This window comes from Phodopus roborovskii, unplaced genomic scaffold (assembly GCF_943737965.1).
Source record: "Phodopus roborovskii unplaced genomic scaffold, PHOROB, whole genome shotgun sequence".
In the NCBI taxonomy this organism is placed as follows: Eukaryota; Metazoa; Chordata; class Mammalia; order Rodentia; family Cricetidae; genus Phodopus; species Phodopus roborovskii.
This window is the reverse complement of record NW_026126517.1, coordinates 26602660-26618193: the sequence shown is the minus strand read 5'-3', so window position 1 is coordinate 26618193 and position 15534 is coordinate 26602660. Positions and strand designations below refer to the sequence as shown.

The following is a 15534-nucleotide window of genomic DNA, read 5'->3' as shown; positions in this document are numbered from 1 at the left end:
CAAATAACTTCCACAATCTTCCCATGAGCTCCAGTCAGAACCAACTCTTTTATACAAGTTATAATCTGGGTAGCCCATGGGGAGTATGCACTATCCTAGCCAAACACACACACACACACACACACACACACACACACACACACACACACACACACACACGCGCGCGCGCGCGAACTCATATATACACACACCCAGTAATTACCGTACTATAGACAGAGCCTAACCCTGAGAAGTGAGGCACTCAGCAGAAAGGTGAGTGACCAGGGTCACCTCATCCCACCTGGTTGCCCTTACCTGTCAATGCTGATGGCGCACAGATTCAGGATGCTGGCTGTGCACATCATGACATCCAGAGTGACAAAGATGTCACAGTGAATCCTGCTGAATTTCCACTCGCCCACCACCTGGAGACAAAACAATGCCATAGATGGAAAGCAGGGTTGCAGATATGATTTACCAATGGCTCATTACTCAGGAAGGTTGAGCAACAATCTCAGGACAGCCCCAGCAGTTGTATGAGCTACATTTCTCCTTTCTGTGATAAAACACCTGGCAAAAGCAATGCAATAAAGGAGTTATTTTTGGCTCACAGTCTAACATGGTGGAAAAGGCATGTTGGTGGTCGGAGCTTGAAGCATCTGGTTATGTTGAGTCAAAGGCCAGGAAGCAGAGAAAGATGAATGCTGATGCTCATCTTGCTTTTTTTTTTTTTTTCTTTGTATTCAATCCATCTGTTCTACACTGTAGGATAGCAATGCCCACATTTAGAGCAGGTCATTCCACTTCAGGTAACTGAATGTTTGAAAGTCCCTCATAGACATGTCAGAGGTTTGTCTCCTAGGTGATTCTAGATCCCATCTAGTTGACAGTCCCTATTATCCATCATAGAAATCTTACGGATCATCAGCCTGAGCAGCAGTGGGGAGCAAGTAGTGCCTAGGAGGACTTGGGGCCTGTATCCCTGACCTCTCTCCTTTCGCACATGTGAATCTACTTTGTACTGAGGACTTTGTGTTAGAAGAAAGATGACTCACCGTATCTGAGTGCCTCAGCTTTGAACCTTAATCTGTAAAGTGCCTGGGTGATTACCTAGTGATCTCCAAGAGTTCTAAAACTATGTCTATTTGGCATCCATTCACCACAGATAAAACTAAAGCCACTCTCTGATTTCTGGCAGCACATCTTACAAACCTAGGGAGAGGCTGTTCCTCCCAGGGCTAGCTAACTCTGCAAGTCTGGAGTTCCCCAACCATAGAGGAAACCATTAGCTTCTACTCACAAGAGAAAGGGGTGAGAAAGACCCATCCATGTACGGAGGAAGGAAGCACCCACTGTGTGCTCTCTAGCTCAGTGCAGCCCCACACTAACTGTCATATTGCTCCTTACCAACACTGCCCTTTTTTCCCTTCCCAGACACAAAACCAAGCATTCCATGTAAGCTCCTTTGGGGGTAATAAATTTGCCACCACTCCCATGGATGAAGCAGCAGTTTTTCTGTGTACATCTTCTTGGGGTTCACATGAACCTGTCCCTGCACTGTGGTAGCTGATGGCTACTGGATATCCTGCTGTAAAGCATGGACATGGTTTCCAAGATACAGAATTTATTTTCTAAAGACCACTGGGCAGGGCTCTATGCCCATCCTGTTCACACCAGCTTTGGAGTTCCTCCTGAGACTGGTATCTAGAAGCTGCCTTCATGTCCCTGGGGACCCAGGTCTAAGATGCTAAAGACCACTTCCCCATCTTTCCTGCCCTCTTCTCTCCCACCTGCCATTCATCCTTTCTACAGAGGTCTACTTAGCATCTTAATGTGTGCTACACTCAGGCCCAGACTTCTGGATCCAGAGGGGAATGGTTCAGACAATGCCTGCCTTCAAGGATCTCTCAAATGCAGATGTAGAAGAGGGCATGGAAGATCCTTTCTAAGTCGAGGGATTCTGGATATTCATCATTATTTCGCCATCATCAACCTTGTTATGCAGTGTGATCCATGAACTGTTCCAAGCACTTTCTATATAGGGGCTCATTGATTTTCCAATAACCCTACAAGGCAGGGGTTTTTGTTATTCCTAACTTACAAGCAAGGGAGCCAGGGTACAAGAGGGTCATCTGTGCTCCTATTTCCTCCTTCCTGTGATCCCTTGAGGTGCAGGATCCCCCACCTTTTTTTTTTAAAGAAGCAGGGGCAAATCAAGCCTGAAAATTAGGAGCTCTTCAGGGAGAGTTCTGCACAGGGCTTGGGATAGACAGAGTCCAGGGCCTTCACAAACAAGAGGGTCATGGAGGAGCTGTAGTGGGAACCCATGGTTGTTAGCTAGTTGTCAACCTGATGCAACCTAGGATCACCTGGCAAGAGAGTCTCCCTGAGAACAGGGCAGGCCTGTGTCCACACCTGAGAGGATTTTGTATTGTTTGAAGGGGTAATTAGGGTAGGAGGACCCACTATGAATGTGGGTGGTTCTATTTCATGGGCAGGGCCCCATAATGTATAAGAGTAGAGACAGCAAGTTGAGTACTGAGCACACACCCATTTATTTCTATCTGCTCCTGCCTGAGGATGAGATGAGGCCAGCTGCTTCAAATGGCTGCCTTGACTTGTCCCAGTAACAGTCTGTAACTTGGGATTATCAGCCAAAATAAACCCTGTCTGCAGTGAGTTGCTTTTTGACAGAGTATTTTCTAGCAACAGAAACAAAATGACAATAGTATTCAATACCTAACCATCTTCCCATGTACCTAGGCTTGAGAATGCCTCCTGTCCTGGACAGGCCACCCCAGGTTCCTAGGCAGAGAAAGCAGTGGCACCTCACTCATGCCCACTGAAGTTCTCCAGTCCCCCATATCTGCTTGCTAGGCATGCAGAGCATCTTCAGGGAGAAGGGACCCACTATGGGATTTCTCTACCGGCAGCAGCTGTTCCCTTCACTGGGAAGTTTGGGTCAAGATGGACAGCTTGTCCTCAAAGCCTCTAGATCCAGTTCCAGGAACTGAGCATAGAACCATCATTTCTCAGTTTCTCTGTCAGTGTCTGCAATGTGTCAGCCACAGGGCCCTTGGCAGGGGGCTGCCTGCTCTTCCAGCTTGAGGGACAGCTGGGCTCCGTCCTGGAAGGTTGCACTCCATGGGAAAGGCATTGCAGCAATGGCTGCCCACGGTAGCCTCTGCCAGGTTACAGGCACTGGAATAACCTGGGAGATAAGGGCAGCACAGAATAGCAGCCCCAGTTTCTGAGAAGTGTGAGTGCTGAAGAGTCTCAGGTCTTGGAGCCCAGACTGTCACAATCCCTCTTCAGGGATTCACACCAGTTAGTCCCACTTCAGTGAAATCTGCTGACACAGTCCCAGGGCAAGACAGATTTCTAACTTGGACTCCCCAGTTGTGTGAGCAGAGAAGAGATGTGTCTTCTCTGACCAGCTGGTCCATCATCTGCAACATGGTGACAGTGCCAGCTTCCCCTAGAGCTGCTGTGAGGATCACATGGGATGACTCTGTGTATAAAACACTTACCAGGGGCCTGTGCTTAGAAATCACACTGTGAACAACTATCATAATTATTATGACTGTCTATACCTTAAAGAGAAAAACTGAGTCCAAAGGAGAAGGAAAGACTACCTGGGGTAAGTGGCAGAAACCTGTGGGGTTTAAGAATCCAGACTCTAGTACAAGGTTCTCCTATAGCAAGGCAGGGACCCAGACCTACCTCCAGGTAGACGACCCAGGGCATGACCAGCGTGGCTACCAGAAGATCGGCCACAGCAAGGCTAACTATCAGGTAGTTGGTGGTGGTCTGCAAAGCCTTCTCTCGGGATACAGCCATACACACCAGCACATTGCCAAAGACGATGATAAAGATGAGGAGGGTGAGCAGCATGGCATAGTAGTTGTAGTGGGGCCTGTCCGCCTTTCCTTCTGACCCATTGAAGGGCCGGCTCCAGTTCTGCCTCTCCAGATCATCATCGTACCAGGACAGGTTCAGTGGATCCATTGGGGCAGCGGGGCCACTGGGTGGCAAGGCTCTGGCAGGGAGAAAGTAACACAGAAAGTGAACAGCAAAGCTTTCCAGGCATTCCCTCACCAGGGATTCCCTGAAGAAACCCCGGGCACTAGCAGAACAGAGAATTCTCCAACCTAAGGTTTTTATGTTCATATTCAGTGATCTTATAATTCTGGGCCCTGCTTCTGTTCTTCTAGAAGATGGTATAATAAATGAATAACACATATTTTTTCAAGTATAATAGAATAAATAAACTTCAAAAGAGCTTCTTATCCATTCTTTCATTTGTTCAACCCACTCATATGCACAGTAAGGTAGTTGGGAGTTCCAGTATCTGGTGGTAGAAACAGGATCAGGCATTCATTAATTCTTGATGCTTTTGACATTTATTAATCATCACTCTATAGGTGGATAGAAAATTAAGGCAAACAAAATATATATGGTTTTGTATGTTACATCCTAGAAGAAATAAAAGCAACTATGCTCATTGGCCTGGAATTCCAGTTGCCCCTGAAGCTGATGCAGGGGGATAGAGAATGCAAGGCTAACCTAGGCTACAGAGTGATTCAAAGTCAGTCTGACAACTTAGTGAACTCCTCTCAAAAATTCAAAGAACAAAAATGAGAAAAACCAATATATTAATAATAATAATATAAAATAAAATAAAAAATAAAAAATCCCCCAAAACAGATGTTTTAGTATATTTCAGTGGTAGAGTGTTTGTCTAGTATTTACAAGGCCTTGGATTCAATCTTTAATTCTATAAAGAAAGAAAAAAAGTAAAATAACAATAACCAATTAATCTAGGAAATAGAATGGGGAGAGATATACATCCTAGTTCATGTACATAAGCAAGGCTTTCTGATGGAAGCCACATTCAACTAAGACCTGAAGGATATATAGGAATTAGACATGGAGAGAGCTTAGGATTGTGGGAAGAATCCAAACAGAAAACCCAGGTGCCATGTTAGAAGGTTTAAAAGAGATTTGAGAGAGCAGAAGCCTAGAGGGTCTTGGCATGAGTGGAATCAGAGCAGCTGTATAGGTGAGATCACAGAGGGTCTGAAAAGTCATTTAGACTTGATCTAAGGGTGGCTGAAACCACATGTTCAGGTCTGCCTTGCAGAGAGATGAATCTGAGCATAGTACATAGTGGATGAGCAAGGTCCATAGCAGAAGCAGGGAACCAGAAGTAAACTATTGCAGGACTTCAAGTAAGAAATGACGAGGAGCATGCTTAGCAACTAAATGTTGGATGATGTTTCATCCAGGGAGAACATAGCGATTCTGTTGAGTTAAAAATGGCAATGAGGTTGATGAAAATTAAGTAGAGGGACATTCATAAGCCAAAATGGCCGGATCTTGTCAGCTTGGGAGTTTGTAAAAGCTCAGGAATAAATGAATGACAGCATTAAATCGGGGGTCTAGAAAGTTTACTGGCTGCTTAGGGTGGAAGAGAATGTAGAGTGAAGTCAGGTAACTGCAAATTCAGTAAGACGTGGTAGTCACTGAACAGAAGCAATGGAAGTGGACATAGACAGACCTTAGAAGTCACTGTCATGGAGCCTGGTGATAGAATCGATGGGATAGGAGAGGGAATGGGGCTAAGAAGGGAAAGAAACATCCATGGCAACTCATGAACTTCCCTAGGAGCTGACAGTGATGCATTCACGGAGTAAATGTAGCAGGGGATGCTTAGGAGCAGACTTGATAGGCATCAGGCTTGGCTTGGGTTATAGTTGTGATTGAAATGATGCACACATAACATAGTCTCAACAATGCTAACAAAAATGTTCTATTTGATGGGGTGCAGTGAAATGTATTGACATTCCGAGGCACTCCACACAAAGCCCTGTGACCTCTAGGTGCTCCGCCACCCAGATGGCCTTGAAAGTAACCAGTCAATGTCACTTGGGATGAAAATGGGGGAAAAAGCCCCAAACAACAACAAAAACAGATGGCTGGTCTCCTACTCTGTACCACCACTCTGAGATCCCTGGGGAAACAGAAATGTCTAATTCATTGTGGTGTGACATGAAGTGCAAGCCTGCATCAAGTTTCCCAATTCAAAGGCAGTGAAGCATCATGTCTTATTGATGCTGTCCATACTCAGCAAAGCCAATGGGTCCCTCCTCCCACTTGGAGCACATAACAGGAGACCTGTGTGTACATATTGATCAGGCAGCTGGGTTGCTTCTGACGTTAATTTATTCAACCAGAGTCTATTGAACCTGCTACACATGAAACACCATGCAATGTACTGGAGTCTAGAGGAACTCTTCACTCCTGTTTGCTTTCTTTCTCGGCACTGGGGTGGGGGTGGGGTTGAACTAAGGGCTTAGTACCTGCTAAGCAGCACCACTGAGCCACCCTTCAGTCCTCTTTCTCCTTTTATCTTGAGACGGCCTTACTAAATCACTTGGGCTAGCCTTAAACTCACTCGGTCACCCAGGAAGACCTTTAACTGGTAATCCTCCTGCCTCAGCCTTCCCAGTCACCAAAATAAAGGACTGTACTACTAGACCTGCCACTACCCCAGATCTCCCCATTTCCCTTGTCATCACCTTTAGTCCTTCTCCGGGTCTGGCCAGTGGTATTTCCCATGATTCTCTGTTCCCTGTAGCCCCTCCCTCGACCCATTCTCACATCAGACCAGACCTGTGGTTCTGCAACACAGTGGTGAGCTAAGATGATGGTGGCATGTATTTAAGGGCTTGAGAGGTTTCCAAGTGATTTCTAGATACACTGTCCCAACCTCTAAACAACTGTCCACAAGCTCTCACTACTACCCCAACTCCACACTCGAGTAATGTATCCGGAAAACTCCAGTGTGAGCATACACATGCTTCCAAGACTGACTCCAACTCCTTTCCTGAAATAGTCTGGACTGTCTGTCTCACACCCTCCCTGGAGCTCCTGCTTCTCCATTCTAGGTTCTGTCCTGGGATGCCCCTACTTATGTGTCTGCCTTCTCACTGAGGTGCAGCCTTCGCAAGGTTGTGTTATGTGTGGTTCCTGCTTCATTTTCATGGAGTAAACACATAAAAAGCAAACGGCTTGTTCTTTCTTGACTCCCTACTCTGTGGTCTGTAGGCACTGAGTATTGAACAGATGCTTGTTGAACTGAATCAAAGGTTCCACTAGTAAACCTGGGGAGGAAACCCCCTCTGGCCCCGAAATGTGCTTATTAATACTGGCCATTAGATTCACAAAAGCCCAAAAGCAATACAGCCCAAGAGGCTGAATGGTGGCTCCAGTAACAGGATGTATTGTGTTCCTCACATCTGCCTGCAAAATTCAAGTGCTAAAGCCCCAACCATAGTACTTCAGAAGATGATTGGAGACAGGACCTTTAAATGGGAAATTAATTTAAAATGAGGCCCCTAAGATAGGCCCTACTCCAAAGCGTCCCATAGGAAGAGGAACTCTGGACAGCAAAAGTGTTACCAGGGTTGCAAGAACAGAAGAAGAAAGACCACACAGGGATGCCTTGTGAAGGGGAAAATGTTCCAAGATGAGATAAAGCTTGCATCTGTGCCCTGGCTGCAAGACAAACACATTAAATGAGGTGGCTGCTAGCCTGGAGGATTCCCCTTTCCCGGGTCACCTGCTCTGGCCAATTGCTGTATGGCAAGCCACATATTTTAGGCTCTCAGAGTGGAATGTGGGCTTCAGTGTTGACTTAGGCAACACCAAGAAAGCAAAAAAAAAATACCATTAATCTCCCGCACATCCTAAAATGTTGTCAGTTCCAAAAAGCATTCTGACTTTACAGACACTGAGATGGGAGAGAGACATTGAATTTTAGAATGGATTAGGCAGCATACCTCTCTGGTACCCTCAGAAACCCTGAGAAAACCTGGTAGGATCAGGCTCCTGTGTCCATCCACCTCCTTCTTTTCCTTCAGCCTTTGGATTGCACTGGTCATGGGACCCCACAGAATATCAAGAGACACAAGCACACTGGAGGATCTTCCCACTTCCCGTGACCTTTCCCTCTAACCCTCTGGCTTCTTTGTCCTTCCCAGAGAGTATCTCTGTTCGATAGACAATGAGAGTGTCTGTTGGGTCCCCCCAGGTACCCTGGGCTGGCTGTTACAAAGATGTGGTCAGTGTCTGCTCTGAGACTTGTATGCAGAACATGAGAAGAAGGGTCACACAGCAGCCAGGACACGGAATTGGCCATGAAAAGACCAAAATTTTTGTTCTTTCCTTTTTTTCTGAGAATTGCCCTGAGTGAATTATCCTTCCAGTTATAAGAATTTTTCAGATAAATATGATCACGTGTCAGAACAAAGATTTTAGTTAGAGCTTTAAAAATACAAAGGAATGGCTCACTGGCCTCCAAGTGCAACCCCCATTTACTCGTAGATGGCTCCTACCTCCTGCAAAAATACAAAGACTCCCTATTCACAGCTCCCAGTCAATGAGCACTTACTGACCAACAAATGCAAACATGGCCATGACCAATCTCAGCCCAACAGGCATAGCCACAGGACTGTGTATCCTGGGACACAGACGAGTCACCCAACACTGAGATGCTAGGCTCATTCAAGGAGTGTCTGGGTCAGTCTCCCTTAAGTAGTGCTACCCAGTGCAGCAAAAGGATAGTGATTACCACTCCCCATCCACCTCAGGTCCATGGGTACTGACTGTGTGACCTCTGAAGCTTTCCTTTTCCTATCATCCCACGACAGATGGGATCATAGGAAGGCCTTTAATGTAGGTGGCCTACAAGCCTCAGGCCACTGAAGTGACAGAAACAATCTGCCCCTCATCTGTTCCCAGCAGTCACTGTTTCTGCCCTTGTTTAGAAAGGCAAAGGCCAACTAAAAGATGCTCCAGAACCATCTATTCTGGTACTCAGTATCCTGCCCCACAAATGTCCCTTAAACACACAGCCCAGCTCCAGCCTGCATTAGCAGTAGCCTCTTCAGGAGCTTAGAATGGATGTGGGGAATGAGCCAGCTTTCCCACAGAGAAACTGAGAGACAGGTTGGTGCTAAACTGAACCCCAGGCAGCCTAGGCTGACACCCTGCAGAGACCATCCCTGCTGAGCTAAGACCAGGAGCATGGGGCGGGGAACAGAGACTGTGGTATGGAGTGCCCCACGGCCCCCTTCTCCCAATCACAACCCAGAGACAGACAAGGTCCCAGCCTGTCAACAGACTCACAAGCAGGCTGGGGAAATAAAGGCCGCTTTGAGGTGCCACAGTTCAAGGATGAGTCCCAAATGAGGCATTTTCTCAGGGTTAGGGTTTGAGAGGGGCTGAGGCCAAAGGGTTCCATGTGCTGGGGCAGCTCGGGTCACCAGAGAAAAGTCGGTTGGTCCCAGAAAGTGGTGTCACCCTTTCAAGCCCCATTGCTGCCTCTGTGTCTTCTCATGTCTGTTCATGGAACGCGGAGCTGGCAGGTGGGGGGAGAGCAACTCCATGAACCCAAGCAGCCTGCTTCCTGGGCTCGCCCCTCCACTTCTCTTGTGCTGCCTCCTCTGAAGTTTGGCACTTGAAGGAATCTAATTGTCTAATTAAAATTTAACAATCCCTTATCAGGCTCGATGGCGGGTGAGACACTGCTGTCTTAAACACATCAATTTTTTTTTTTCTCCTTCTTTTCTAAGACTTTAAGCATTTCAATGAAAAAGTAAAGGGGGAAAGCATTTCTCATTTACATGTCAAAAGCAGTTTGGTGGAGTGATTTGCGGGGATGAGGTTTGGGAGTGAGTAGGTAGGGTGCTTCTCTCCAGGGCCCCTGGCAACCCAAGCTATCATATCTCTCCTCTAGGCTAGGGGCCAGGCTGTGGTTCAGGAGTGGTTCTTTGTCCCAGAGTCTCCAGAAGCTCCATGAAGGCAGAGTGGGCCTGGGGGGGGGGGAGAGGAGGAAATGTGCTGCCCATCAAGTGACAACTTCTTATGTGTTCTTGACCAGGAGGCAGCTTCAGCCTGGGTAGGGCATGGACAGATCTCACACCAAGAGTCCTAGGTGGAGCACCTACCAGGGATCTAGTACCAGCATCCACCTCAGAGGCACCCACCATGGAGATGCCAAGAGCCTGGTGTGGTGGACAGAGACATTAGCGTTATCTTAATGTCAAGGTTGCTTAAATCCTGGGCTGACAGTCTCAGGGGTATCTGTGGAAAGGATAAAGAAGAGTGATGAAACTGAGTGTTAGGATGGAGCAAACCATGGCAAGGGGTGGTGGTGGACACGAGGCATGGTGTATATTGTCAGCTCCTGGTTTGCCGCCCTCCTCACCCCTGTACATCTTTCTCAACACCCTGAGCCAAGGCACACTGAGAAGCTGGGTCTGTCGTAGGTGTCAGCAAGCTACATGTGAGTAAAGAATCTGGAGGGAAAGAGTCTCTGTGGTATGGATCTTAGATGTCCCCCAAGGCCAAGCTTGGCATTACTGGGAGGTGGTGGCAATAAGAAGGGGAACATGTTGGGGGGGTTAGAGCACTAAGACGAGCCCTCAGGAACTCTTACCCATCCTCTTTCTCTCTTTGCCTCCCAACCGCTGTGAGAAGAGCAGCTTTCTCCACCACAGCCTGCTGGAATGATGTGCTACCTCCACACAGGTCCCCAAACCACAGAACCAAAAGACTGTCATCTTTCTCTCTAAACCAGTGGTTCTAAACCTTCCAAATACCACGACCCTTTCATAAAGTTCTTCGTGAACCCCCAACCATAAAATTATTTTGTTGCTACTTCTTAACTGTAATTTTGCTACCCCCTTGTTTCTCTCCTTCTCAGAGTGACCAGGTGTCACAGGGATGTCCTGCATCCCTGGCAATATGGATCTCCCCCAGGAGGCCCCAGCAGCAGCGGACTGATGTCAGAGCTTTGTCATCTGCCTTGCTTGCAGGCCTTCAAGGTCTGCACTGGAGTTAGGCAGCATCTGGAGATTCAGCAAAGACAAGCAGGCATGTATGGCTCCCAGGCTCATCCCTGTGGATTTTGATGGCTCCGTAAAAATGTCTCCGCACAAACTGTCAAAGTGTCATACATTAATTAACTATTAGCTGAGTGACTCAGTGTGGGGAGGGGAGGGGAGAAAAGCTCCAGTGGTGCTAAGCAAGGTACCATTCGGCATGCGCTGCCTTTTGATTAAAAATCTTCACAGTGCGAGGGAAGGGGCAGATCTCCAGGGCAGCTCTCATGCAACAGAACATTGACAAGTGGGATAAAGACAGGCGGTGGGGCCCAGAGACCCTCTGGAGAAAGGAAACATGGAGGGGAATGGAGGGGGAACTTCTGTGAATATTTTCTCTCTTTCTCTGTCTCCCTTCTCCTCCCCCACTCCTCTTCATTCCCCCCCCCCCAAAGGAAAGACCTGTGGAGGTAAGTTTGATTTTCCCAAGGGGGCTGGTCTGAATAACTGAGTTCTGAATGCAGCCAGGAGCAATTCCCCCTCTGCAGGAGCTGGGATGGGAGGGAGTCAAGTCTCAGACCAGCCTTCTTGACCTTTACTTTAATTTCAGGAAAGAATTGAGAAAACACACTCTTGAAAGTCAAGAGGGAAACAAATCCTGAACCTTATTGCTCTAGAAAGAGGGAAAACAATCTTGGCTATTTGGCAGAAAATTGTTCTGCTTTATGAGAAGGCAGCCCTGTTCATAAAAATAAAATAAAATAAATAAATAAATAAAGATGGACACACAGACTGCAAAGGCTGGTTCCGCTGTTTCCAGCAGGCTTGTGATCTTGCTGCTGGGGACATTCAGGAAGCAGTTCTCCCCAACCTTTCCTTCTTAGGATGCAGCAAGTGAAGGCAAGGGCCATTTCTGTCCCAGGCAAAGAAGGAGAAAGGACCCCTCCTGCAGTAAAGTTGATAGGCCAAGCAAGACTGAACTTTATGGCTCCTAAATAAATAGCAATTTAGTTTCAGGACCTTGAAGATGAATAGATGGTAAACTTCACCAAAGGAATAGAAAAATGAGATATCAGAACATGCTACAGGGCAAATGACCTGCTTTCTTCAAAAATTAAATAAATAAATAAATAAATAAATAAATAAATAAATGCCAACTAAACAAACAAAGAAACAAGAGACAGAGAGGATAAGAGCCACTCCAATGCTCGGTTAACCAGTTACAATGTATAAAAGTATTTGGATTCTGAATCAAATATACCAGCTGTTCAAAGTCCATGACATTTCTGAGACAATAGAGAATCTTAGCAAGGGATTTTTTTTGATGTGAAGACTATGAATAAGGTGGGACCAGGGCATCTTGGTTTGATGTTTTTCTTTTTAGAAGCAAGGTCTCACATAGTCCAGGCTGGTCTTACGATATAGGTTACGATATAGCTAAGGATGACCTTGAATTCCTGACCTTTCTGCTTCCACCTCCCAAGGGCTGAGACGGCAGGCATGTACCACCACGCCCAGCTATACTCCCGTTAAACTTTGATGAGATCTTGTGCTGTTCTGAAGATACAGAATGAAATGTTTATAGATAAAGTTACATACTGTCTGAGATTTATTTGAAAATGATTATGAAAGTGGTGTAGTGGGAAATAAAAAACGACCTTAAGTTGTGGTTGAAATTGGTTGATGGAGACATTGAGTTTGTGCTGCTACTCCTACAGTTTCTGTATATGTTTGAAATTTTCTCTAACAAAATGTTTTTCTAATAATAGCTTTATAATTTCCTTATCAAACCCCTACACTAAAATGATAAGTATACACCAGTACTCAAGTTTTATTTTCAATCCCTCATTATAAATGTTGGTTTCCTTTTCTGCCAGGCTGGCTAACTGATCTGTTGGCCTTGTCCAGTATAGACAGGGTCTCTGGGACTCACAGATTGACAAAGGGAGGGCTTTTATGTACATTCTATAGTCTGAGATGATTCCTAATGGAGCGTGTCCTCTTTTCATAGAGGATCGTAGCTCAGCTGCTCAGCTGGTCAGAACAGGAGACAGAGTGAAATTCCCACTCTAATGGCAAATAAACATCTCCCGAGTTACTTTGCATGCCAGGAATCATGTAATATGCTGTGCATTGCATTTACTTTGTGTTTCATCCCTGTAACATTAGATTATCCCATGGTATCAGTGCTTCAGCCCTGAAACACATGGTACCAGTGAAGATGCAGACCCAATGAGAGTGAGACACTTTTCCAAGGTCACCCAATGAGCTGGGTGATTGTGATTTCTAGTTTTACTTAAAGTTGACATGAGCTATATCCTTTCAGAAGAAAGGATATTCCCATAATATTTACCTGTGGGAAATCCTGTGCCATGTATGTATGTATGTATGTATGTATGTATGTATGTATGACTGATGATTGATGTGCGAAGGCCTAGCCCTCTGTGATTAGTACCACCCCTGAGCAGGTGGTCTTGGTCCTATAAGAAAAGCAGGCTGAGCAAACCACAAGGAGCAAGCCAGTAAGCAGGGTGATTCCATGGCCTCTGCATGAGTTCTTGCCTTGGCTTCTACCCTGACTTCCCTGGATGATGGACTACAAGCTGTAGGATGAACTAAATTCTTTCCCAAGGATATGATCTTTATCACAGCAATAGAAAATCTGACTAAGAAATAAATTGGTACCAGGAGTGGGGTACTGCTGTGAGAGTTATTGCTGTAGGCTGACCTGAATCCAGATACTTCCTCATACCAGGAAAAGACTCTTAATTAACCCATGGAAGAGAGGATAAAGTTCTTCAGGCCCCAGGTCTGAGAGGCAACTTCAGATCCCACCAGCCTGTCAGGGGGCCACAAGATGCAAGATGAAATTCTCACAGCCTTGTAGATCAGAAGGTTAAGACCCAGATCACATCTAAAGTTCTTGATATTTCCCAAAACTGCAATATCCTTGGAGTACCCAGAGTGAAGTCTCAGGAGGGCTGAGCTCAGGGGATTTAGGGTAGAACCAATATGTATGGAAAAAACTTGGGTGACCCTCATCCTCTCTTAGCTCCAGAGCAGCCTCGGAAATCTTCTCTCAGGCCCAGTCAGCCTGACTTCCTCCTGTCCATTAGGGCTTCTCCTTCCTTGGGCCATGGCTCCTCTACTTCCCAGCAGTAATATGGGTATGGAGCACTTATTCTCCTGGTCTGTTAGATCCTTAGAGGAAAATAAGACATGCATTTTGCAGAAGGAAGCATGAGAGCAATGGCCCTATCCCATCTGCAGGCTGGTGACAGGCACAGAGCTTCCTCCTCCCAATATCTCCAATCTCTCAGGCCTTTCTAGACAGGGAAAACCACAATGTAGTGTGATGGTCAGGAGTTGATGCATTCTGTGTTTGTGTATTTTCACCACAGAGAAACTTGGTCCCAGTCTCAGCTTAAACATTTCAAGCACTGTGTTCCTCGGATTTTTGTTTTGTTTTGTCATTTTGGATTTCTGGTTTGTTTGTTTCTTTGTTGTTTTGAGACAGAGTCTCACTATATAGCTCTGGTTGCACTGCAACTCACTCTGTAGACCAGGCTGGCCTCAAACTCAAAAAGATCTGCCTGCCTCTGCTTCCCAAGTGCTGGGATTAAGGTATATGCCACCAGTGCCCAGCTTTGTGCCTCACTTTTATTATCTAGAAAAGAGGGCAGTAACCCTCCCTCATTGGAATGGCTGTTAAATTAACTTAGGAACTATGACTCCATTAGCAGCGACAACTAGCTGATATAATAAAGAGGGATGTGACAACTGCCAGAGACATACATGAACCTGAGCCATATAAGGATCCCCAGGCAAAAACAATCAAACAAACAAACAAACAAACATACCTCATATTGGGATGAGAGACTGTGAGAGAGCCCTGTGACTTCTCCATAGCTCCCAATCTGCTTCATACCTAGAGACTTCACCCCATAAGGCCACAAAATTCCCACCAGCAGCCATGAGCTGAAAGCCTGAGATGTTGAAGCACTCCATAGTTACCCTGAAAATCTTCTTGATGCGTGCCTTACAGTTTGCAGCAACCTTGATCCTTCCCTCTATATCCCACAGAAGTTAAGTCATATCTAGCCTGTGGGACTTCTAGTAAATTAGAAGGAAACAAAGATGTGAGGCATGCCTTTCCCCTGAAGGCAGAGATGGATAAGCAGAGAACTTAATCAGGAATGGAAGACTCTGTGATCTGTAAGAGTATCATCAACCATGAATTAGTTCATCCAGCTGCAGATGTACGACATGCAGCCATTTAATTGAGTTCCCTTGATGAGCCATGTTCCAAATTCTCAGTTAAATAATTAATAGTCAATATGAATCTGATAACGAGTGCTCTTGTTCCTAATTTCAGAGAGTGGAGGAATCAAATAAAATGGTATGTTTCAAAGTGATCTGCAAACTTGAAAGTCTTACAGAAAAAGTAGCATTCTCTTGTCATACCAGTTTTGGACATGTACAAATGGATGATGATATACGATCACTAGGTGAGGTAGTTGATAGACTGCTTGCCTAGCATTCACAGAGCCCTGGAGTCTATGTATAGCATTGTATAAACCTAGTTTATATAATAGCATACAAAATCTTTGTATTTGGGAGGCAAGATGATTAGGTATTCAGGCTAGGGGAAAGCAACTTTATCTGC

The 15534-nt window shown here is 45.8% G+C and overlaps 1 protein-coding gene across 2 annotated transcripts in view; it reads right to left on the bottom strand.

The window, feature by feature from the left end:
* The window catches only part of Drd2 (dopamine receptor D2), a 61719-nt gene that overhangs the window by 8108 nt on the left and 38077 nt on the right, over nucleotides 1-15534 (bottom strand). For both annotated transcript variants that reach the window (XM_051197378.1, XM_051197379.1), the window contains exons 2-3: nucleotides 3703-4018; nucleotides 295-404 (exon numbers count right to left, since the gene is read on the bottom strand). In XM_051197378.1, the coding sequence (XP_051053335.1) occupies nucleotides 295-404; nucleotides 3703-3987 (395 nt within the window). In that variant the 5' untranslated portion in view covers nucleotides 3988-4018. The remainder of the gene's footprint in view (nucleotides 1-294; nucleotides 405-3702; nucleotides 4019-15534) is intronic.